Source organism: Tasmannia lanceolata, unplaced genomic scaffold, assembly GCF_043159265.1.
Source record: "Tasmannia lanceolata isolate RefF3 unplaced genomic scaffold, GAP_Taslan_0.1 ptg000008l, whole genome shotgun sequence".
NCBI lineage: Eukaryota > Viridiplantae > Streptophyta > Magnoliopsida > Canellales > Winteraceae > Tasmannia > Tasmannia lanceolata.
This window is the reverse complement of record NW_027518685.1, coordinates 34330618-34353887: the sequence shown is the minus strand read 5'-3', so window position 1 is coordinate 34353887 and position 23270 is coordinate 34330618. Positions and strand designations below refer to the sequence as shown.

The window sequence follows — 23270 nt, the reverse complement described above, 5'->3', positions numbered from 1 at the left end:
TCTATTCGGCCAATTCTAAAACATAGGTGGCGAATGGCGAATGAAGTGGCGGACGAATTGGCTAAACAGGGAGTATACCTGGAATCAATATGTATTACTCTTCCGAGAAATGTAATGGGGGTCGGGGATGGGTATTAGAGAATGAAATCAAATCAAGATCAAATATGAGATTAGAAGATTTGATTTGATTAGGCTATATTGGTTGGTTGGGTTAGATTAGGCAAGTGAATTAGATTAGGATAGTGTCTTTCCATAATTATCTTATTCTCTTGCTATGTTTATCCTTTGAGTGTTCTATAAAAACACTCCTTGTGCTTAATGTAAATCATCCAAGATTAATATAAATTTCTATTAATTTACATGGTATCAAACCGAAATTTCCCGAAATTTGATATTTCGCGAAATACCAAATTTCGGTCCGAAATTTAGAGAAAATGGATTTTTTTTTAAAAATGTTACAAAATTTCAGTCCGAAATTTCGGATTTCGGTGGGGTCCAAAATAGGTACCGAAACCGAAATTTAAAACCTTGCAGAGCATAATGATCCTCCCTCTGCCCTGAGCACATAAGAGAGTATTGTCTTCCTCCGGCGGACGGCCGATGTAGCCGTCTGCCCGGCCCAAATCTCTTCGCCTTCTTCCGCTTTCTCTTAATAGCTTCACTTGTCAAACCATAAGTCTAGCCTTTGTCTCTTCCTTTATAATTCCTAGTTGAATTTTTACCCATGTTTTCTTAGATCTAGCCCCACCCTCTTTTTAATGCCCTGTCCATTTTTTTGGCTTCATCGTTTTTTGCTGCTAATTGATGCCCATCTCTTTTTTTTCCTCATCTTTGTTGCCCATTCCGGCATTGGTCCATCTTGATCCATTTCTTGCCGATTCTAGCATTGGTCCATAAGGACTCATTTCTTGCGCATTCCGACATTGGTCCATAAGGACCCATTTCTTGCCAATTCCGGCATTGGTTCATAGGGACCCATTTCTTGCCCATTCCAACATCGGTCCAAGTGATCCTTTTCTTGCCATTCCGGCATCGGTCCATAGTGACCAATTTCCAGAAGGTTCGGTATTCAAAATCGGCCTAAATATGACTCGCTCATTCAGGCTTGAGTCAAATCCAGTTCATTGAAGCTCTTCGCAGCTCATCTTTCATGCGGCACATTTTCAACAACATGCGACAATAATCTTTGGCAATATCGGCAACATACATCTAACGGATATCAATTGTGGCAGTGTGCATCAAATTTTTCTATTTCTTTTTTAGGATATATATTGTAATCAAACGTATATCGATTTTCAATCCATATACGTTTGAGGGGGCATATTAGAGAATGAAATCAAATCTAGATCAAATATGAGATTAGAAGATTTGATTTGATTAGGCTATATTGGTTGGTTGGGGGGTTAGATTAGGCAAGTGAATTAGATTAGGAGAGTGAGAGTGTCTTTCCATAATTATCTTATTCTCTTGCTATGTTTATCATTTGAGTGTTCTATAAAAACATTCCCTGTGCTTATTGTAAATCGTCCAAGATTAATATAATTTTCTATTAATTCATGACGGATAGTTCAGTACGTTTTTGTTTTGGCTTTCTTGCTGTAAGGGACGTTGAGTACGTGCCCGATCACTGTACTGGGGACATCTTGTTCCCTTCGCTTGGGTTTTCCATTAATAAAGTCATCTTAAAAAAAAAAAAAAAAAAAAACTTTGGAGGTATTCAAAGAGGTCTCCAGCCGGCCCGCTGAATGCCTTAAGACCATGGTCCCCAGCAAATCCCTATAGATAGATAGATATACAAATAATCTATGGACGTATTCAAAGAGGTCTCCCATTTTTGTGATTTTTGAAAGCCCACAGTTTACTTACTCCCTGATGTCTTCTTTCTTTCACCAACTCCCGCCATCTTCATCTCCTACCAAATTTCAAAAAGAACTTCGACCAGAAACTAATCCCCACCGTCCAATAGATGATGTTTTCATCAATTCAGTCCATACCGTACGCCTCTTGAATTCCTGTGCCTCCAATAGGGATTTGAAATCCGGGACATGCATTCATGCCGGCATTTTGAAATCCGGCCTCAAAGCCCAACCTCTTCGTTAGCAATTCTCTTCTAGATGTGTATGCAAAATGCGGGCATTTGGAATACGCCCGTAAACTGTTTGACAAAATGCCCGAGAGAAATGTCATTTCTTGGACTTCAATAATGGCGGGTTACTGCCACAATGAAGAACCCGATGAAGCAATAGCTACTTTCTATCAAATGTTTTCTGATAACTCATCACCGCCCAATGAATTCACATTAGCAATTCTTTTACAAGCTTTTACGCAGAAGCAAGACGTGAGGATGGGGAAAATGATACATGGATTTCTCATTGCAAATGGGTTTGTCAAGGATCAGTTTATAAGTAATTCTTTGATAAACGCGTATGCAAAATGTGGGTCATTGGAAATTGCCGAGGAACTGATCGTGAAATCGAGTTTCAGAGACGTGGTTTCTTGGACATCGGTCATTTCTGGCTGCGTGCTAAATGGAATATTTGAGAGAGCAGTTTCTCTGTTCATCCAAATGCTTGAAGATGGTATTACGCCGAATGTGGTAACAATCTTAAGCATAATCCAGGCATGCTCTTCAATGAACGAACCACGGACTTTTAGGTGGATTCATGGTTGGGTTATAAAAGTACAGATGTGTAGTGATGTCTTAGTAATGAATTCTCTGGTGGAAATGTACTCTAGAAATGGTTTTTCTGGCGAAGGTATGAGGATTTTCAGTCAATTTGGTTTTACAGGCGAAGATCGATTTCTCAGTCCAGAGACTATGGCAACACTTGTTCAGGATTGCGCCCATTCTAGCTCTTTGAAACAAGGAGACACAATACATGGATACCTGATTAAGCACAGATTTTTAAACTGCATTTTAGTGAACTCACTCATGTATATGTACGCGAAGAACAAAGAGATCGGTTCGGCATATCAGCTATTTATGAGGATGGAAGAAAAAGATGCAGTATCTTGGAACACTTTGATCTCTGGCTATGTGAAGAATGATCTTAACCATGATGGTCTGAGACTTCTTTCAGAATTTCACAGATGTGGAGGCAGCATCAAACTAGATTCTGTGACCATGTTGAGTTCGCTCCAAGCCTGTGCTAAGTTAGCGTCTTTAGAACAAGGCCAAATCATCCATGGATGTGTAATTAAATTAGGGTTTTGTGGTGATGTTTTTATTGGTAATTCACTCGTAGAAATGTATGCAAAGTCAGGGAGGATCGATTTTTCGGAGTTGGCTTTTGAGGAGATGCCTATAAAAGATATGGGTTCTTGGAATTCAATGATCGCAGCATATGGAGTTCATGGAGATGGTCCTTCTGCTTTTAGGGTTTTCTCGGAGATGAAGAGAATTGAGGGTTTCCAGGCCAATGCAATCACATTTGTTAATCTTCTTTCAGCTTGTGCTCACTCAGCTCTGATAGATGAAGGCTATGAATGCTTCCACAGTATGGTTAGAGACTATGGGATTGAGCCCAGTTCAGAGCATTATGCTTGCATGGTGAACCTATTGGGGAGGTCAGGGCGACTCCAACAAGCAGAAGATTTCATAGATGAGATGGATATGAAGGCGAACCGAGACGTGTGGGGAGCTCTATTGGGTGCTTGTGGCGTTTTTGGCAATGTTGAGGTTGCGAAGAGAGCTGTGGAGAGGCTGTCTGTTTTGGAACCAGAGAGCAATGTTTGGAGAGTGGCGTTATCAAACATTTATGCAGGGGCGGGGAGATGGGAGGATGCGGCTATGGTGAGGGCGGAAATGAAGGGGGGGAGGTCGAGGAGAGAAGCAGGGTGGAGCTGTGTGGAGGTGAGAGGTGAGAGCTTCAAATTCATGGTGGGGGATACAAGGCATCCCAAGAGTACGGTGGTTTTTGAAGTATTGAATGGTATTGGTGAGCATATAAGAGACATTGGTTTGGTGAATCATAAATTGTTATGTGACTGAAGAAGATTGGAATACAATTGCTTTGAGAGGGTAGCGAGTGTGAGGGCACACACACTAACTATAGGAATTTAAATCTTTATCAATTTTCCTATCTATGGGAAAGGAAGACCTGTTTCATCTGAAGTACGCGGTAAAAGGCAAAGTGGCTTAGAAGGGGCTTCCTTTGTGGAATGCCTAATTGTCCAATGCTTATTAAAAATTGGGCACTAATTGGAACTGATTAAAAGATGGGTCCCACTGTGGATGGGTGAGGCACAGATTTCACAACAGCCAGCAATCATCCTACTCACCCATTTGCAGGCCAGGCACAGAGTTTTTCCAGCCACGAAACTCCCCAGCTTATTAACATCTAAAATGAGCAGAATGTCCAGTAAAACCTCAGTAAATGCATAGTAATTTGTTCCAACGATTGCACGGGCAAGCCAGGAAGCTCAACCCAATGCTCTACTGTTTGATCCTTGTACTAATTAATATCATTCCATGAAATAATCTAGTTTTAAGGATGGGAATTTGTTGTACCTCTGCTGCAGTAGATGTTTTACTGCAAAAATGACCCCATTCTAGCCATATTTCTTTGAAGGGAAATGAGCACAACCATATTTTGATATTTTCACAAACCCAGCTGTCTTTTCTTTAATTGGCTTGTGAGAGCTTTCTGGAAACGTAACAACCTTTTGACAGCTCTTTAAATACCAAAAGACAAGTGGTTCGTGAAAATATCAAAATATGGTTGTGCTGATATCATTTCCCTTCTTTGAAACAGGTTCTTCATTAGAACCAAACTCAAGAAGCTGCACTTTTTGGAAGAAGACCCAGAGAACTACCTATATCCCCAACTTACAAGGAGATTACAAGTGAATTTTCAAATTCAGTTTCACAAAAGCAAAAACAAAAACAGAGATGTCATAACAAACTCACTATGGAGAAGTTAAAGCTCAATGGAAAAATTATCCAAGTATGGTGGAACAAGTCTAATACTAGAATCCTAACTGGCAAAATTACGATACTCAAATCAGATCAATTAAGAAAAACTAGAGCTCGTTGGCTCTGCACCATAACCACCGCCTCCACGTCCAAAGCCCGGCCTTCCACCAGAACCCTGCAAGTTCCAGCAGCTGAACTTAGAGCAGATGTGAATGCACAGTAGGAAAATACACCAGCAAGCTAAGACATGGGCCATAAACTTGTAAAAAGATAAAGGAAATCACTAAGAGCTCAAAATGCAGTGTCCCAAAAAACAAGAATGTGTATCTTCTAATTAAAAAAACAGATCATCACTTAGACACATACAACTGCTGAATCATCATATTTGTTCTAAAAAAGAGGATTGCTAAACTCAGGGGCGCCCTTGCAGAAAATGGGCTGAAAGGGTGCCCCATTGGCTGCAAGTCACCACTGTGCATTTATAATGGCTGCAAGTCAGTGTATTAAATGCACAATGGTGAGGTGCAGCCGATGGGGGCGCCCTTTCAGCCCATTTTTGAAAGGGTGCCCTTGAGTTTAGTATACCTCTCTGAAAAAGGTGTTACAATATTACTTGGTAAATTATTGAAACAGCGGTGACCCTGGCTATATATAGTAAAAAACCATTCAAAAAAATATATTACTTGGTAAATTACTATAATGTCTATGAAGCATAACTGAGTATAAAAGGGCCACAGGAAAATCAACACGAAAGTGTGTAGAAAGTGAACCACAAGAGGAGCATAATTATCCCCAATTCTGTCCCTTTTTCATTTCGTCTTCTGTGAGGAAATCTTATTCTTTCCAAAGTTTCATAAAAACAAGTAGATTAGCTGCCAAAGATGGAATAAATATTCATCCATGACTCCAACTAAATGACAAGACTTAGGAATGGGCTGCACAGAGACGTACAAAGAGTGTCAGCATGATAAATGTATGGTGTGGTGCCAATGACTTTGTAGTTGTCCAGAGCCTAGTCAATATGACAACTAAACCCAGATAGATGTCCAAAGCCATAGTATCCTCTGACTAGTGCAGCTATGATAATTACTAAAATCATTACATCTACGCATCGTATGTCAAAGGAAAGTTTAATATTACTCACAATAACCTATAAAAAGTTAATTGCCCAGAAAATGGGAGATCCAAAAAGGCTGACCCTTTGCCCCTGCCAATGGAACTTGTCAACGTAATGGAGTACAGATTTATGAGGTTTCAGCAACCTGACTAGAAACCACATTTGTATGACTAGTGACCACTCAGTTACTCAAAGAAGTGTAATTGGGTTCAAAATTCCAATTTTAACAACATTAGCAAATACATTTGTCTCTACTTGAGCATCCCTGAATATCTATCTCAGAGTCCATTTTCCTCAGCCAGTCATAACGGTTGATGATACCATAGAATGTGCTCAACATCTCATGAGCAACACACGGTTTGCCGCAAATAGATCTCACTTGACACTAAGAAACCAAGCATTCACTTTCGTAGAAGGAAAATGGATTGATGATTCAGTATCCCTTATCAAAGAAACTAGTGTATTTATTTTATTTTTCGAAAAGTAAAAAATTATTAAAAGCAAGCGACCGACTAATCCGGACGGGTTTTAAAAATCAGATTTCTTTTGGGAGGGATGTTTATTTCAAGGCTTCTTCCCAGATACCTCACGTTTGAGGATTACTAAGGTTCTTCATCCAATGCAAGCACGCATTGTTCGTCATTGTAGCCATCGCAATGAACTATTGTCAGTTGAGGCATGACAAAATGTCATGCCTACACCTTGATCACCACAGGGGGTTTTTCTTCAAGGGACGTGTCCCCAGCAGGAAGGATTGAAAAATTCTTGACGCACAGTAGGATGAGGGAGCTATTACACTTGTCGACATTGATCAAGAGCATTGGCCCCCTATTGGGTTTGAAGGAGGCGTTATGGAAGGATCGGGACTGATGCAATAAATTCATATCGAGTCATGATGCTAACAAGAGGTTAGAGGTGGTATAATTTGATTCACCTTAGCCACAAGTTGTATGGGAAGGGATGGCGATAGATTCATTAAGGATGAATGAAGACACAAGTAAGCTATAATGATACACACACACACACACACACACACACACACACATTAAGATGAATGAAGACACAAGTAAGCTATAATGACACACATTAAGGATGAATGAAGACACAAGTAAGCTATAAGCTATAATGACACACACACACACACATTTAGGGCTGCAAACGAGCTGAGCCGGCTTGCGAACATGTTTGGTTTCGGCCCGTTAAAAGCTCAGCTCGGGCTCGTTCGTTTACTAAACGAGCCGAACCCGAACCCGAACCCAAAAATTAGGCTCGTCAAATAAACGAGCCGAACCTGAGCTTTGTATAGCTCGGCTCGAACAAGCTCGTGAACTTTTTAGGCTCGGTTCATCAACGAGCCGAGCCGAGCCGAGCTTTAAAGCTCGGATTATGTTTGTTTTTTATTGATAAAATAAAAGAATGTGGGCTGTTTATCAGAAATGAAAGTTTGACCGAGTGGTTAATGCGCTGGATTTAGAGGGCCTGAGGTCAAATCCCACAGCTGTCTGTTTTTATCATTCTTGAGACGAGCTGAGCCCGAGCTAAGCTTTGATCGAATATTTCATGAGGAGAGCCAAAAACGAGCCGCCTTCATAAAAACTAAGCAAGCCGAGCCCGAACACCCCAAAGCTCGGCTCGTTTGCAGCCCTACACACATTAAGGATGGATGAAGACAAAGTAAGCATATATATATATATATATATATATATATATATATATATATATATATGAGGAAAGTTTTTCTAGTCGGCCAACTAGAGAACCTTCTCTAGTCCGCCAACCAAAACACAGTGGGCCCACGTTGTTTGGATGATCCAAACCATTCATTTGATGGGCCCTGGCATAGATAGGGTGTGCCTAAAAAATCAGCTCCATAGGATCATCCTAGCCCTTCGATTTGTGGAGGTTAAAAATGGACGGTGGAGGTTAAAAACAGGGTGAGCCCACGTTGTTTTGATGATCCAAAGCATTCATTTGATGGGCCCTGACATAGATAGGATGTGCCTAAAAAATCATCTCCATAGGATCATCCTAACCCTTCGATTTATGGAGGTTAAAATGGACGCTTATAAACTCCACAAATCTGTCCATTTTTAACCTCCACAAATCAAAGGGTTAGGATGATCCTATGCAGCTGATTTTTTGGGCACACCCTATCTATGCTAGGGCCTATCAAATGAATGTTTTGGATTATCCAAATAATGTGGGACCACTGTGTTTTTTGGTCGGCGGACTAGAGAAGGTTCTCTAGTCGGCCGACTAGAAAAACTTTCCTCATATATATATATATATATATATATATATATATATATATATATATATATATATTTGTGAGCTTGAGCTCATATAGCGTATATGAGCTAGAGTGCCACAAAACATGAGTCCCACATTTTTTGGTTCGATCTTACGAGCTAGAGTGCCCAACCCTACGATTTGTGGAGGCAAAAATGAACGTGTAAAAACCTTCACAAATCTGTCCATTTTTGCCTCCACAGTTTGAAGGGTTGGGATGATCCTACCTAGCTGATTTTTTGGGCACACCCTATCAATGTGAGGGCCTATCAAATGAATGGTTTGGATCACCAAAACAATGTGGGCCCATTGTATTTTAAGCCGGCGGTGTAGCTAAGTTAGCTACACCGGCGGTGTAGCTTCACTTTCCTCTATATATATATATATATATATATATATATATATATATATATATATATATATATAGAGAGAGAGAGAGAGAGAGAGAGAGAGAGAGAAAAAAGTGTAGCTACACATACGTGTAGCTAACTTAGCTACACCGATGGCTTAAAATATAGTGGGCCCACATTGTTTATGTGAACCAAAGTCCAAACCATTCATTTGATAGGCCCTCACATAGATAGGGTATGCCCAAAAAATCAGCTCCATTGGATGATCCTAACCCTTCAAACTGTGGAGGCAAAAATTGACAGATTTGTGAAGGTTTTTACACATCCATTTTTGCTTCCACAAATCGTAGGGTTGGGATGATCCTATCGAGCTGATTTTCTGGGCACACTCTATCTATGTGAGGGCCCATCAAATGAATGGTTTGCATCACCGAAACAATGTGGGGCCCACTGTATTTTAAGGCGTCGGTGTAGCTAAGTTAGTTATACGTATGTGTAACTACACTTTATATATATATATATATATATATATATATATATATATATATGTACGAAAATTGTTCGTGAGCTAGAGCTCATATAGCTTATATGAGCTAGAGTGCCACAGACACATGGGCCCCACATTTTTTGGGGTGATCCAAAGCATTCATTTGGAAGGCCTCTATATGGATAGGGTGTGTACCAAAAATCAGGTCCATACGATCATCCTAACCCATCCAAAAGTGGAGGGAAAAATGGACAGACACTGTTTGTCGATAAATCTACCCATTTTTGCCCTCCACTTTTGGAGGGGTTAGGATGATCCAATGGACCTGACTTTTGGTAGACACCCTATCTAGGATGGGGCCTTGCAAATGAATGGTTTGGATCACCACAAAAAATGTGGGACCCATGTGTTTGAGCACTCTAGCTCATATAAGCTTAACAGTGTCCCCTATATATATATATATATATATATATATATGAGGAAAGTGAAGCTACACCGCCGGCTTAAAATACAATGGGCCCACATTGTTTTGGTGATCCAAAGAATTCATTTGATTGGCCCTCACATAGATAGGGTGTCCACCAAAAATCAGCTCCATAGGATCATCCCAACCCTACGATTTGTGGAGGCAAAAATGAACGTGTAAAAACCTTCACAAATTTGTCCATTTTTGCCTCCACAGTTTGAAGGGTTGGGATGATCCTATGGAGCTGATTTTTGGTGGACACCCTATCTATGTGAGGGCCAATCAAATGAATGGTTTGGATCACCAAAACAATGTGGGCCCATTGTATTTTAAGCAGGCGGTGTAGCTATATATATATATATATATATATATATATATAGGGAAATGTTATTAGCTGTACTGTATTTTGATGATCGCAGTCCTCACTTTATTAAAACTATGGTATGGCCCGTACCATAGGATGATCCAAACCGTCCATTAGATGGACCACGGCCTAAATAGGTTGTACCCGAAACATTGTTTCCATAGGTTGGTCCTAACCCTCCGATCTATAGAGGGTAAGGATCAACCTCCTAACAATCAGATCGGAAGGTTAAGATCAACCTATGGAAATGAGTTTTGAGGCACAACCTATTTAGGTCGTGGCCCATCTAATGGACGGTTTGGATCATCCTATGGTGCAGACCATACCGTACTTTTAATAAAGTGAGGAGTGTGATCATCAAAATACAATAGTGCTGATAACATTTCCCATATATATATATATATATATATATATATATATATATAGAGAGAGAGAGAGAGAGAGAGAAAAGTGTAGCTACACATACGTGTAGCCAACTTAGCTACACCAACGGCTTAAAATACAGTGGGCCCCACATTGTTTGGGTGATGCAAACCATTCATTTGATGGGCCCTCACATAGATAGGGTGTGCCAAAAAAATTAGCTCCATAGGATCATCCCAACCCTACGATTTGTGGAGGCAAAATTGGACGTGTAAAAACCTTCACAAATCTATCCATTTTTGCCTTCACAGTTTGAAGGGTTGGGATGATCCTATGGAGCTGATTTTTTGGGCACACCCTATCAATGTGAGGGCCTATCAAATGAATGGTTTGGATCACCCAAATAATGTGGGCCCACTGTATTTTAAGCCGTCGGTGTAGCTAAGTTAGCTACACGTATGTGTAGCTTCACTTAACTCATATATATATATATATATGGGAAAACGGTTCATGAGCTAGAGCTCATATAAGCTTATATGAGCTCGAGTGCCACAAACATATGGGTCCCACATTTTTGTGGTGATCCGAACCATTCATTTGTAAGGCCCCATCATAGATAGCGTGTGTACCAAAAATCAGGTCCATTGGATCATCCTAACCACTCCAAAAGTGGAGGTTTAAAATGGATGGTTAGAAAATGGGCTTCTATAGATCCAATGGTTAGGGTTATGGTATGGAGGTGGTTTCTTAGGAACATCCTATCTATGTGAGGTCCTATAAAATGAATGGGTTGGATGAGTCAAACAACTATGGGAGAAGTGGTTTGTGAACTCTAGCTCATGAACCACGCCCCCTATATATATATATATATATATATATATATATATATATATATATATATATATATATATATATATATATATATATATATATATATATATCAGAAAAGTGTTGGTGCGCTTGAGTGCACCAAAAAAATGGTGTGCTCAAGTCGTTATAATGCCTTCCATTGGTTTAAATATTTGGGTCCCACATACAGGAACCAATGGGAGGCGTTATAACGACTTGAGCGCACCAACACCTCTCTCTCTCTCTCTCTCTCTCTCTCTCTCTCTCTATATATATATATATATATATATATATATATGAGAAAACGGTTTCTACACACAAGTGTAGATAAATTAACTACACACTAGCTTAAAATACAGTGGAGGGCATATTGTTTGGGTGATCCAAACCATTCATTTGATTGGCCCTCACATAGATAGGGTGCCCACAAAAAATCAGCCCCATAGGATTATCCCAACCCTATGATTTGTGGAGGTAAAATGGACGTGTATAAACCTTGACAGATCTGTTCATTTTTTGCCTCCACGATTCGAAGGGTTAGGATGATCCTATAAAGCTGAATTTTTGGGCACACCCTATCTATGTGAGGGCCCATCAAATGAATGCTTTGGATCACCCAAACAATGTGGGCCCCCACCGTATTTTAAGCTAGTGTGTAGATAACTTATCTACACTTGTGTGTAGAAACCGTTCTCTCTCTCTCTCTCTCTCTCTCTCTCTCTCTCTCTCTCTCTCTCTATATATATATATATATATATATATATATATATGAGAAAACGGTTCCTACACATGTGTAGAGAGTTCTCTACACTAGCTTAAAATACAGTGGGGGCCCACATTGTTTGGGTGATCCAAGCCATCCATTTTAAAGGCCCTCACATTGATAGGGTGTCTACAAAAAATCAGATCCATAGGATCATCCCAACCCTACAATTTGTGGAGGTAAAATGGATGTCTTTAAACCTTCACAAATTAGTCCATTTTTTGCCTCCCCAGTTTGAATGGTTAGGATGATCCTATGGATCTGATTTTTTGTGGACACTCTATATATATATATATATATATATATATATATATATATATATATGAGGAAAGTGAAGCTACACCGCCGGCTTAAAATACAATGGGCCCACATTGTTTTGGTGATCCAAAGAATTCTTTTGATTGGCCCTCACATAGATAGGGTGTCCACCAAAAATCAGCTCCATAGGATCATCCCAACCCTACGATTTGTGGAGGCAAAAATGAACGTGTAAAAACCTTCACAAATTTGTCCATTTTTGCCTCCACAGTTTGAAGGGTTGGGATGATCCTATGGAGCTGATTTTTGGTGGACACCCTATCTATGTGAGGGCCGATCAAATGAATGGTTTGGATCACCAAAACAATGTGGGCCCATTGTATTTTAAGCCGGCGGTGTAGCTAAGTTAGCTACACCGGCGGTGTAGCTTCACTTTCCTCTATATATATATAGGGCCCCAAAAGGTCAAATGGTCATGGTTAAATATTTAGAATCCAATCAGCTTTATCAATCAGGTCAAATTTATGAGACTGGTGGACGGGATCATAGAAGAGTTTAAATGTGCTAAGGAGGGCAGACTTGGAGAGGGAGGGAGGGGCCTACATGTGTAAAAAAAAGTCCCTAAAAGGGAAGCAAGTTAAGAGTGTCCATTTAAGGCCATGAACAAAGACTAGAAGCTCTTCTAAACCATATGAAAGAAGATGAAAGAACGGGCAAGCAAGAGCTTTGAAAAGTAGCAAGCCAATGGGGGAACGGAGTGGACAGTAAATAACCTTCCATCATCGATAAACTACAAAGAGACAAGTGCTGAATGAGATTGGAGAGAGGTAAAGAGAGTTTTTCTTTTTCACGAATAGTAAAAATGTTCACTAAAAGAGAAACCATAACATGGAATTACCAAATCAGCCATTACATAATGGCAACGGAAAATGAAGACAGCATGATATGATCCATTATTTTATTTCAGTTAGCTTTTTAATGAGTTCAAAATACAAACTTACTACTTTTAGAAAGTACAAACGTACTATTTTAGTAAATGCATGCTTACTATTCTCAGCAAGTATAGACGTACTTTTTTTAGTAAATACGAACCTTGGCAAAAGACCCCTCAGCCCCCACTTAAACTAAAGCCCCAACCCTATAAAAACACTAACACAAACCCAAAATAGTCTCGGTCCGTTTCAGTATTAAAATTGGCTATCATTCAAAAAAAAAAAAAAACCTTCAGTCTTGGACAAACGAAACGCCTCCTCTCTGGTGATCCCCCCCCCCCCCCCCCCCCCCGACACACACTCACACGGCCTGAGGAACCCCTCTTTGTACCTTTCAAAATACAAACTACTTTTAGAAAGTACAAACTTACTAGTTTAGTAAATGAATGCTTACTATTCTTAGTAAGTATAGGCACACTTTTTTAGTAAATACAAACCTTGGCGAAAAATCCTTCAGCCACCCCCATGGAAAAACGTAATACGTCCTCTCTCTCTCTCTCTCTCTCTCTCTCTCTCTCTCGGCTTGAGGAACCCCTCTTACTGTCCCTCTACCTTTCAAAATACACACTTATACTTTTAGAAAGTACAAACTTACTATTTTAGTAAATGCATGCTGACTATTCTTAGTAAGTATAGACATACCTTTTTATAGTAAATAAAAACCCTAACAGAACCCCAAAACCATCAATCTTGGAAAAACGAAAAGCCAACCCCAGAACCCCACCACTTAAACTTGGAAAAAGACCCCTCAGCCCCCACTTAAACTGAAGCCCCAACCCTATAAAAACCCTAACACAACCCCAAAACCATCAATTTTGGAAAAACAAAACGCCACCCCCCCCCCCCTCCACTCTCTCTCCATTCTTTCACCCTCATCTCTTCTTCCTCTCGTATACTTGATTCTGCATCCTTCTCCCTCTCATTTTATCTTGGCTGTGTGACAGCCCCCTTTTCCCTCTCTAGCTTGCTCTCTTCTTTTGGAGCCAACCAATAGACGACGATCAAGGCTAGACATCTGGCATGTCAATCCCAGGTACGAAACATATTCACTTTCATTTTTAGAAGCCTACCCATATTTTCCTAGCCTTTTGAATTGTTCTAATAGTCCCTTTTTTTTTTAAATGGCTGTTCTAATAGTCCCTACACCCTTATTTTAACCTGGATCAACCCTACCTTTGTTGCCCATCACCCTACCTTGCTTTCACCATTCATCCATCGTATCCTCACCTCTTGGGACATCTTGTAGGCCATATTAGGGGAATTTCATAGATCTGATTATTGAAACAGATTAACAATTGAGGACTGATTTTACTAGGGGTGCAACTAGGGTCGGGTTGAGGCCAACCGGCCCAACCCGAGCAACCATTTGCTCAACCCGAACCCAAACCCGACCCGAGTTCCAACCCAACGAGGTTCAACCCGACCTGAACCGAGGAACCCTTTTTACCAACCCGACCCAACCCGAGATTTTAAGCTTAAATAATTAAAAAAATTATTACAAATGTTGGGTTCACTCGGGTCGGGTTGCCCAAGCCCTCAACCCGAACCCGACCCGAACTCAACCCGGGTTGAGAAAACCCAACCCGAGCCCGAACCAGAACCAACCCGACTTTTTTCCGGGTTGAGCCCGCCCAAGTTGCACCCCTAGATTTTACTTCATATTGATTATTTACCTCTTGTTGTGACTTATAGTATGGAACATGGTATGGATAATTTAATTTCTATTAATGACTGAAATTTCAAGCTTAGAATTTCTTTAAAATTCTTTGCTGATTTTTATTATTCATACTATGTTTATGCTGGTTTGGAGATGAATGTTGCTGTTATAATTGAATTAGAACCCTTTTATTGCTCCTAAATCCCCAGAAGTCAACCTGCGAACCCTAGGTTTGCACCACAACATCACTAATAAAGTAATAATGAAGTAGCAATAGAGAAGGAAGACAAGTGAGAGGCAGGTCATTCAGAAAGGTAATATTAAAGTTGATGAATAATTGAAGTCAATGTGGTTGGAGAGCTATGGGAGGGAGATTTGAAATTGGTTGGTACAAAAACTGTGACCTAGAACAAAGATAAAACGCAAGTAGCATTTCCGAGGACAAACTTATATCAAGGGTGGGTATCTTATCCTTTGCAACAACCAACACTCAGACGATATCATCCCATCCAAAAACGAAGATAATTATGATAGAAAATATCAACAAAAGATGCCAACAACGTTAGGGACCTTCAAAAGAAGCAAGAATAGGGCTTGCTAAAATCTAGGAATAACAGGAAGAAACTCACATGTCACAGAATAAGAAACCTTGACAGAATAAGCAAACAATTGTAGTATTTCTTACCCTATGAATATGTCACATTCAAAAACCAATACAATGACAGAGGTGAAGAAACCTGAGACCATGTAGACATGAATCAATGGAAAATTATAACTTCCTAGGAGATTTTTTTTTTGAGAAGGTATAAAAAGAATATATTAAGAACCGAGCTGGTTCAAAGCAACATACAGAAAGAGTGAGAGACAGAAAATACAAAATCAAGGAGGGAGATAATCAAACCGCTCCAAGCTAGGCCTAAATACACCACTCCGAGCTAGGGAGTCCGCCTCTGAATTAGCTGATCTCCTCACATGCCTAAAGGATATAGACGAGAGAAGAACTAAATCATCTAGTTCCTCAAAGAGAGATAAAAAATGCCACGGAGGAGAGGCCGCACCCAGAAGCCAGAGAATCACATTAGAGGAGTCCCCTTCCACTATCACCTTATCTAACACAGACATATCCAACGACTTAATCCCACAATGAACAGCTCTCACTTCCGCTTCATTCGAATCCACCACTCCAATGGGGCCCGAGAAAGCCCAGAGAACATCCCCCTTAGAATCTCTGCATAAACCCCCAATCCCTGCATCACCAGGATTGCCAAGAGAGGATCCATCGAAATTCAGCTTTATCATTCCCTCAGGGGGAGGGAGCCAGGGTTGAGTAATTTTAACTTTGCTAATCCCCTCCTTGCAAATAGTCTGCCAACCTTCCCAAAGATCATACGTTGAGACGAAATGAAACATAGGTAGGCTTCTAGCCCAAGAAATAACCTCGGAAATGATATTAATAAATATCCAGTAAGACGATTTTGCCACACCTTCAAACACTCGGGAATTTCTTTCCTTCCAAATGAACCACTATGAAGCCACCATACACATCTTCCATAGCAACTTACCCTTTCTTTTCCAGGGGCACCATTCCCAGCTTTTAATGAAATCAGATAGGGTGTTAGGGAGAGCCCAAGATACCCCAAAGCGAGATAGGATATAACCCCATATATCTCGAGCAAATTTACAATGAATGAAAAGATGATTAATGGATTCACCATCTGAAGAACATAAAGGGCAATGGTTGACCAAAATCATCCCTCTCTTCCGCAGGAAGTCTATTGTCTAGATACGACCACAACATACTGCCCACGCAAAAAAGGAAATCCTTGGCGGGCAAGAAAACTTCCAGATCGAAGCATAAGGAGCCTCCACTTCGCTACACACCAACTGATGATAGAATGATTTAACAGAGAAAAGTCCGGATGTACACCAAAACCATACGCGGGAATCACTCCCACTCCTCTTAATATAACACCCTTCAATCAAGGCCATTAATTCAAGGACTGAATTCAACTCCCTATCAAAAAAATTCCGTCTGAACTTTGGCTTCCAAACTACTACTGAGTTCACCCTTTCAAAAAAATCCGCCACCCATCCCGCCTTTTGAGAAGACACTAGATACAGATCAGGGAACATTTCCTTGAGAGGAGCTGCTGAACACCACGGATCTGACCAGAAACGGATTCTATCCCCAACATAAACTTTAAAGCGAATACCTTTGGAGAAAAGAACCTCAACCTTCAAAATATCCCGCCAAACAGTTAGACCTTTGAACTTAAAATTATCCGCAGTACACCAATTTCCTTCCCGCACCCCATATTTGCTCCCTAATACTCTTACCTATAAAGCAAAGGGTTCTGACCCAAACCGCCACAGCCACTTGCCCAATAAAGCCATGTTAAAGCTTCTTATTCTCCGAATCCCTAACCCTCCATTTTTCAAAGGGAGGCACACAGAACTCCATTTAACCAGGGGAATTCCACCAGAGGAAAGAGAGCCCCCCCACAAAAACCTCCTTTGAATCTGTTCAATTCTAAGGACCACTCACTGGGCATTTGAACAAGGAGAGAAAATAAATTGGAATGCTAGATAGAACTGCTTTGATGAGAACTAACCGCCCACCTTTAGAAATCAAATTACGTTTCCAGGAGTCTAGACGCCTCTCAACTCTATTGATGATTGGATTCCAAAATAGTTTATTCGGTCTTCCCACCCCCAAAGAAAGGCCAAGATAAGAAGCAGGCAAAGACTTCAAAGAGCACTCCAGAATCCTTGCAAAGACAGAAGCTTCGGAAGAAGTAACATTTATAACATATAACCCTGACTTCGAAAAGTTAGTTCTTTGGCCCGAAATCATCTCATAACACCTTAAGATGGCTTTAAGATTCAATATCTGAGAGAACACTGGGGCACAGAATAGCAACGTATCATCTGCGAATTGAAGGAGCGAAACCTCCACTTTATTATTCCCGATTAAGAAACCTTCAAAAAGTCGCAACTCACTACCTTTTCTCAAAAGCCGGCTAAGAGACTCCGCAACAATCACAAAGAGAAAGGGGGATAGCGGATCCCCTTGCCTTAACCCCCTAGATGATTTGAAAAAACCTTTGGAAGAGCCATTAATGAGGACTGAGAACCAAGCAGAAGATACACAATCTCTAATCCAACCTCTCCACCGAGAACCAAAACCCATTTTTCCAAGACTATAGTCCAGAGACTCCTACTCAACCCGATCGTAAGCCTTTTCCATATCAAGTTTACACAAGACTCCTCCTTGACCGCTACGCCTGTAGGCGTCAATAGCTTCGTTTACAATGAGAGAACAATCCAGAATTTGTCTTTTATTAACAAAAGCGCTTTGACTATCTGATATTATGGAGGGAAGAACTAATTTGAGGCGATCCGCCAAAACTTTTGCCAATACTTTATATAAACAACCGACTAAGCTTATCGGACGAAATTCCGACACCTTTGAAGCCCCCTCTACCTTTGGTATTAGGGTAATGAAGGTTGCCCCAGTTCCTTTGTCTAGAGCAAGCCCTTCAAAAAATTCTTAGAAAAAACTCATCAGATCCGATTTAACAACTTCCCAACAGACGTGGAAGAAAGCCAAACAGAATTCGTCCTGGCCAGGAGCTTTATCTTTAGCCAAGGAGAATAAACCTTTCTTTACTTCCTACTCAGTAAAAGGAACTTCCAAGTTGGCAGCTTCCCCCAAACTTAAACTGTCAAAATTCACCTCTTGCGGGATAGGGCGAAGGATACCATCAGAAGAATACAAATCCTTGAAAAAGCTGAGAATTTCTTCTGTAATCACCTCCTTGTTAGAAACTCTCTCCCTTGCCACAACCAGAGATTCAATTCTATTCCTTCTCCTATGAACACTAGCCATAGCATGGAAATAGGCAGTATTTTTGTCACCCTCTACAATCCACTTAACTCTGGATTTTTAACACCAGGTTATTTCTTCCTAAAGCAGCAAACTATTATGCTCGTGGCTAACCTTTCCCAGCTCCTCCCAATCCTTTTCCGAAGCAAGACCACACTCCCCCAGAGCATTTAATTCTAACATTCGATTCTCCAGCCATCGCTTACGCCCGTGATCAAGTAGCTTTCTCTCCTTGACCCACGCCTTCAAGTTTGCCTTAACAAATCTCAGTTTGTTTCCAATAACTATGTCAGCCGGGCCTACCACATGACAAGAAGACGACCAGCCCCCTAACCTCTCCTACATCTGGGGAGACTCCAGCCAAGCAATTTCAAATCTAAAAGGAGATGGACCCCACGATTCCATTCGAGGATCTAATAGAATTGGACAGTGATCCGACACCAAATGAGGAAGCGTTTTCTGAAAAACCTCGGGAACGAGTTCCAACCACTTCCCAGAAATCAAGAGTCTGTCCAGCCTACTTCTACACTGCCCTCTGGCCCAAGAGAAAGAGGCACCACTCAAGGGAAAATCAACTAATTCATTGTCTGCTATAAAATCAGAGAAAACATTCATGTTATTAGTGACTCTAGTACACCCTAACCTCTCCCCTACTTCCTTAATTTCATTAAAATCACCCCCAATACACCAGGGATGAGAACAACACTCTCTGACCTTGACCAATTCTTCCCAAAAAAGGCCTTTTTCGGTAGATGTAAATGGACCATAGACTCCAGAGAAGAGCCAATCAGACTTATCCACTACCTTTTGGAGAGAAATTGATAAGGAGAAGTCTCCATACCACACCTCTTTTCTAGACCAAGAAACACTATCCCAGGCTAACAGCAAACCCCCCGACGCCCCTTTAGAAGCTAAGAAAATAAAATCCCACTCTTTTTTGAAACCCAAACTTCTGATATCCAAGCTACTAATGGATGCCATTTTTGTTTCCTGAATGCAGACTACCTCTGGCTTCCAAACTTTTAACAATTCTTTAACCTGTAATCTTTTCTCCTAGGACCCCAGACCATTAACATTCCAAGATAGAATCTTCATAATATCACTTAAATAGAAGGCATCTTCCCCAATCTAGCATCTGAATATCTTCCTTTCTTCTTCGAGAGAAGACATTTCCCACTAGACCCCCAATCATAATTAATATTCGATTTTAAGCGAAGTAATTCCCTATCCATTCGACTTCCTAGGAGATTTTATACGGTGCAAGCCCTTATAGTCCCTTTTTTTACCGAAAGTACTGTACGGACCACACTATAGGATGATCAAACCGTCCATGTGATGGGCCACAACTTAAATAGGTCGGGACCCAAAAATCATTTCCATGGGATGATCCTAGTCCTCCGATCTATAGAGGACCATAAATCAGAGGGCTAGGATCATCCCATGGAAATTATTTTTGGCAACCTATTTAAGTTGTGTTCCATCACATGGACGGTTTGGATCATCCTATGATGTGGTCCGTACAGTACTTTCGGAAAAATAAAGGACTATAAGGGCTTACACCGTATAAAATGTCACTTCCTAGACCTAAACAAATTGGTATATTTCAGGCCAGCAATTAAATTGTAAAAAATGTTCCCTTCAAACAAAGGACACCGAATGAAAAAATCACAAAAGCACCACTGATACAACTTTAGGATACAGATTTTATCTTCTTTCACTAGACGGTAGCGATATGCATATATATTTTTTTTACTAGAGTAGTGTGTCTTACACACAATTCTAGGAACCCAAATTAATTCAACAATGTTATGAACATGACTATAGAATGCACGTATAAAACCAATGCAGTCCTCAACATGTAAACACCAATTATAGACACACAATCAATAAAATCCATTCATGTAATTTAGAGAAAATGTTTTAAAAAAACTTTTAAATCAAACAAATTACCCTGAATGAAGGCTGATATTCAGGTGGAGCTCCTCCCTTATCACCACCAAACTCGCCCAAAGGCCCTCGGGGGCCTCCGCCACGATAACCATCACGGTCCCCACCGAACCTAGGGCGATCGCCTTCAAACCGAGGTGGGCCTCTACAATTCAAAGTAAATAGAACATTACAACAAAATAACAAAACAAAATAAAGAGAAGAGATGAAGAACAGAGCTAAAGAGATCAATCTTCGTACCGGGGGCGATCGCCAGGCGGGCCACCACCCATGGGCCTTCCAACGGGCTTGACAGATTTCTTCAGCGTGGCAGGCACAATTTCAGATGGAAGGTTAAGGTAGGTGCGAAGGAATTCGATACCATCGTTGGTGAGATACCAGTAATAGTGCATCCAGGCAAAGGTCTCGCGCACGTATTCCTTTGACTTGAAGCTCTGCATCAGCTTTATTACCTGGAGATTCGGCACGTCGATATCTGGGTGCTTCGCCAAGTTGTAATCTTTCTTGGCATAACAGACGCCCTCTGCAAATTCCCAAGAAGCAGAGAAATCGAAATCAAACTGTTATGTGTATAATTCGCCGTAACACAAATAAACAAAGAAAAAGATATTAAAGAGAGGGAACAGGTTTATTCAAGGCAACTGGACCTCCTAAAGTTACGACTCCAGAGGAACATAACTCTCTTGAAATATACGTTTCTATTTTGGTTGCAAATTCTCTACATTTTTCATTAAGATGTAACTCCTTAAATACAAACAAAATCAGGCCATTTTGATACATGAATTTTATTATTCAGGATTATATAAGCTATGTCACAAATATCTCCGACTTTTTCAAAATATAGCCATTCTATTGCTATATTTTGATAAAACGACAAAATCCCGAAATAATTCTGAGAATTTAAAAAATAGTGATATTTTCATTTACCGCAATAATATCACAATGTTTTGATGGTATTTTATATTTTTATGTATTTTTCTTAATTTATCTCTTTTTATATATTTTTAAATAATCTTATTTTATAGTTTTTCCCCCTATATAAACCCAAAGAAATAAAAAATAATATATCCCGAGATTTTCCCTTGCCAAGAAATTCTCAAGAACAATATTTGTGACATAGTACGTAAACAAAAATCCAGAATTATACAAGCTAGAACCTTGATTTTATAAGCTAAAACCTGGATTTTATTTTTTTTTGAATGGTAACAGAATTCATTAAAAGAAGACTGAGAAGGTCCCCCTTCAAGAACAAGGACACAGATACAAACCAAGAAAGACAGATACAAACCCGTAATTATACAATTAGGGCGGTAAAAAATCAAGCTAAAACCTGGATTTTATAAGCTAAGATCCAGATTTTATAATGCAACATTGTAAAATCCAGGTTTTAGCTTATAAAATCCAACTTTTATCTTATAAAATCAATGTTATAGCTTGTAAAATCTTCCTTGATTTTAAAATTCATGTATCCAATCTGCCCAGATCGCCAACCTATTTACCCACTTACATGACACATAATAAGTAACAAACACCCACAAATCTAAAATGCATAACCCTACAATAACTGCAACATTGTAAAATCCAGGTTTTTTATAAAATTCAACTTTCATCTTATAAAATCAAGGTTTTAGATTGTAAAATTCAAGATTTTAAAATCCTTGATTTTAAAATCCATGTATCCAATCTATTTACCCACTTACATGACACACATTAAGTAACAAACACCCACAAATCTAAAATGCATAACCCTATAATAACTGATTTGTAACTACATCACATAAATCATAACATGTATGTAACACATCACAAACTGAAGTGATAAAAACAGATAAAATAAAAAGAAGATTAGAAAGAAGAGAAATAACCTTGAAAGAGGTATTTCGAGATCTCCTTGCGGTTTTTCTCTGGGATGATCTGAAAAGAGGAATGAGGAAAAGAGATAAGATTAGAATTCCTAACAAAAGATGGATTAAAAAGACGAGAATGAAAGGGAAAAAGCCCTACCATGGTTGCGAAGAGAAAATTTCTCTCTGCTCCGTTCTCCTTCTGCGAGAGGATCCTCGAAACCCTAGATTGAGGTTTTGTATAGGGGGAATAATAATCTATATGTACCCCATTTTTCCCTGGGCCAACACTCAATACTCAATAGGGTGGTCCATGATAGAAAAGGGGGGAAAGTACATCACTTCCCAATTGGGCCTCTATGTCAGTGGGGCCCACATATTTGGATGATCGGAACCATTCATTTGTTTCCCTATTCTTCCATGGGCTACCCACTTGTAGTGTAAGTAAAAACACTAAAGGGGGTGGTTCGGGGAGGACTAGGGGGTACATATATAATTTCCCTATTGGTAATCTATAACAGCGGGGGCCACCTATTTGGATGATCTTAACCATTCATTTGTTGGGGAGGAAATCTTGTCAATATGATGATCCTAACCTTCGGATATATTTGTAGTAAAATGGACAGCTAAGAAAGTTTTAAAAATTGACAGTATACAAACCTCAACAAATCTAAGGCTTAAGAGCATCTTATGGAGAAGATTTGTTGCGGGTGGGTCCACTAT

The 23270-nt window shown here is 40.0% G+C and overlaps 1 protein-coding gene and 1 pseudogene across 1 annotated transcript; one reads left to right on the top strand and one right to left on the bottom strand.

Annotated features, from left to right (window-relative positions):
* The first annotated feature begins 1586 nt into the window (after positions 1 to 1586).
* On the top strand, positions 1587 to 4551 carry LOC143885265 (pentatricopeptide repeat-containing protein At3g57430, chloroplastic-like; annotated as a pseudogene).
* Positions 4552 to 4788: 237 nt separating this feature from the next.
* Positions 4789 to 22835, bottom strand: LOC143885266 (small ribosomal subunit protein eS10z-like). The gene is made up of 5 exons (XM_077389340.1): positions 22708 to 22835; positions 22569 to 22617; positions 20944 to 21226; positions 20707 to 20848; positions 4789 to 5090 (listed from the first exon to the last, which is right to left on the bottom strand). Exons 1-5 carry the CDS (start codon positions 22708 to 22710, stop codon positions 5013 to 5015), a joined length of 555 nt encoding a protein of 184 aa, XP_077245455.1. The 5' UTR covers positions 22711 to 22835; the 3' UTR covers positions 4789 to 5012.
* Positions 22836 to 23270: the final 435 nt, after the last annotated feature.

Coding starts and splice junctions, on each gene's coding strand:
- LOC143885266 (XM_077389340.1), bottom strand. Junction 20,849..20,943: donor CCGCCTGGCGATCGCCCCCG/GTACGAAGATTG, acceptor TTTGAATTGTAG/AGGCCCACCTCGGTTTGAAG. Junction 5,091..20,706: donor AATATCAGCCTTCATTCAGG/GTAATTTGTTTG, acceptor TGGAACTTGCAG/GGTTCTGGTGGAAGGCCGGG.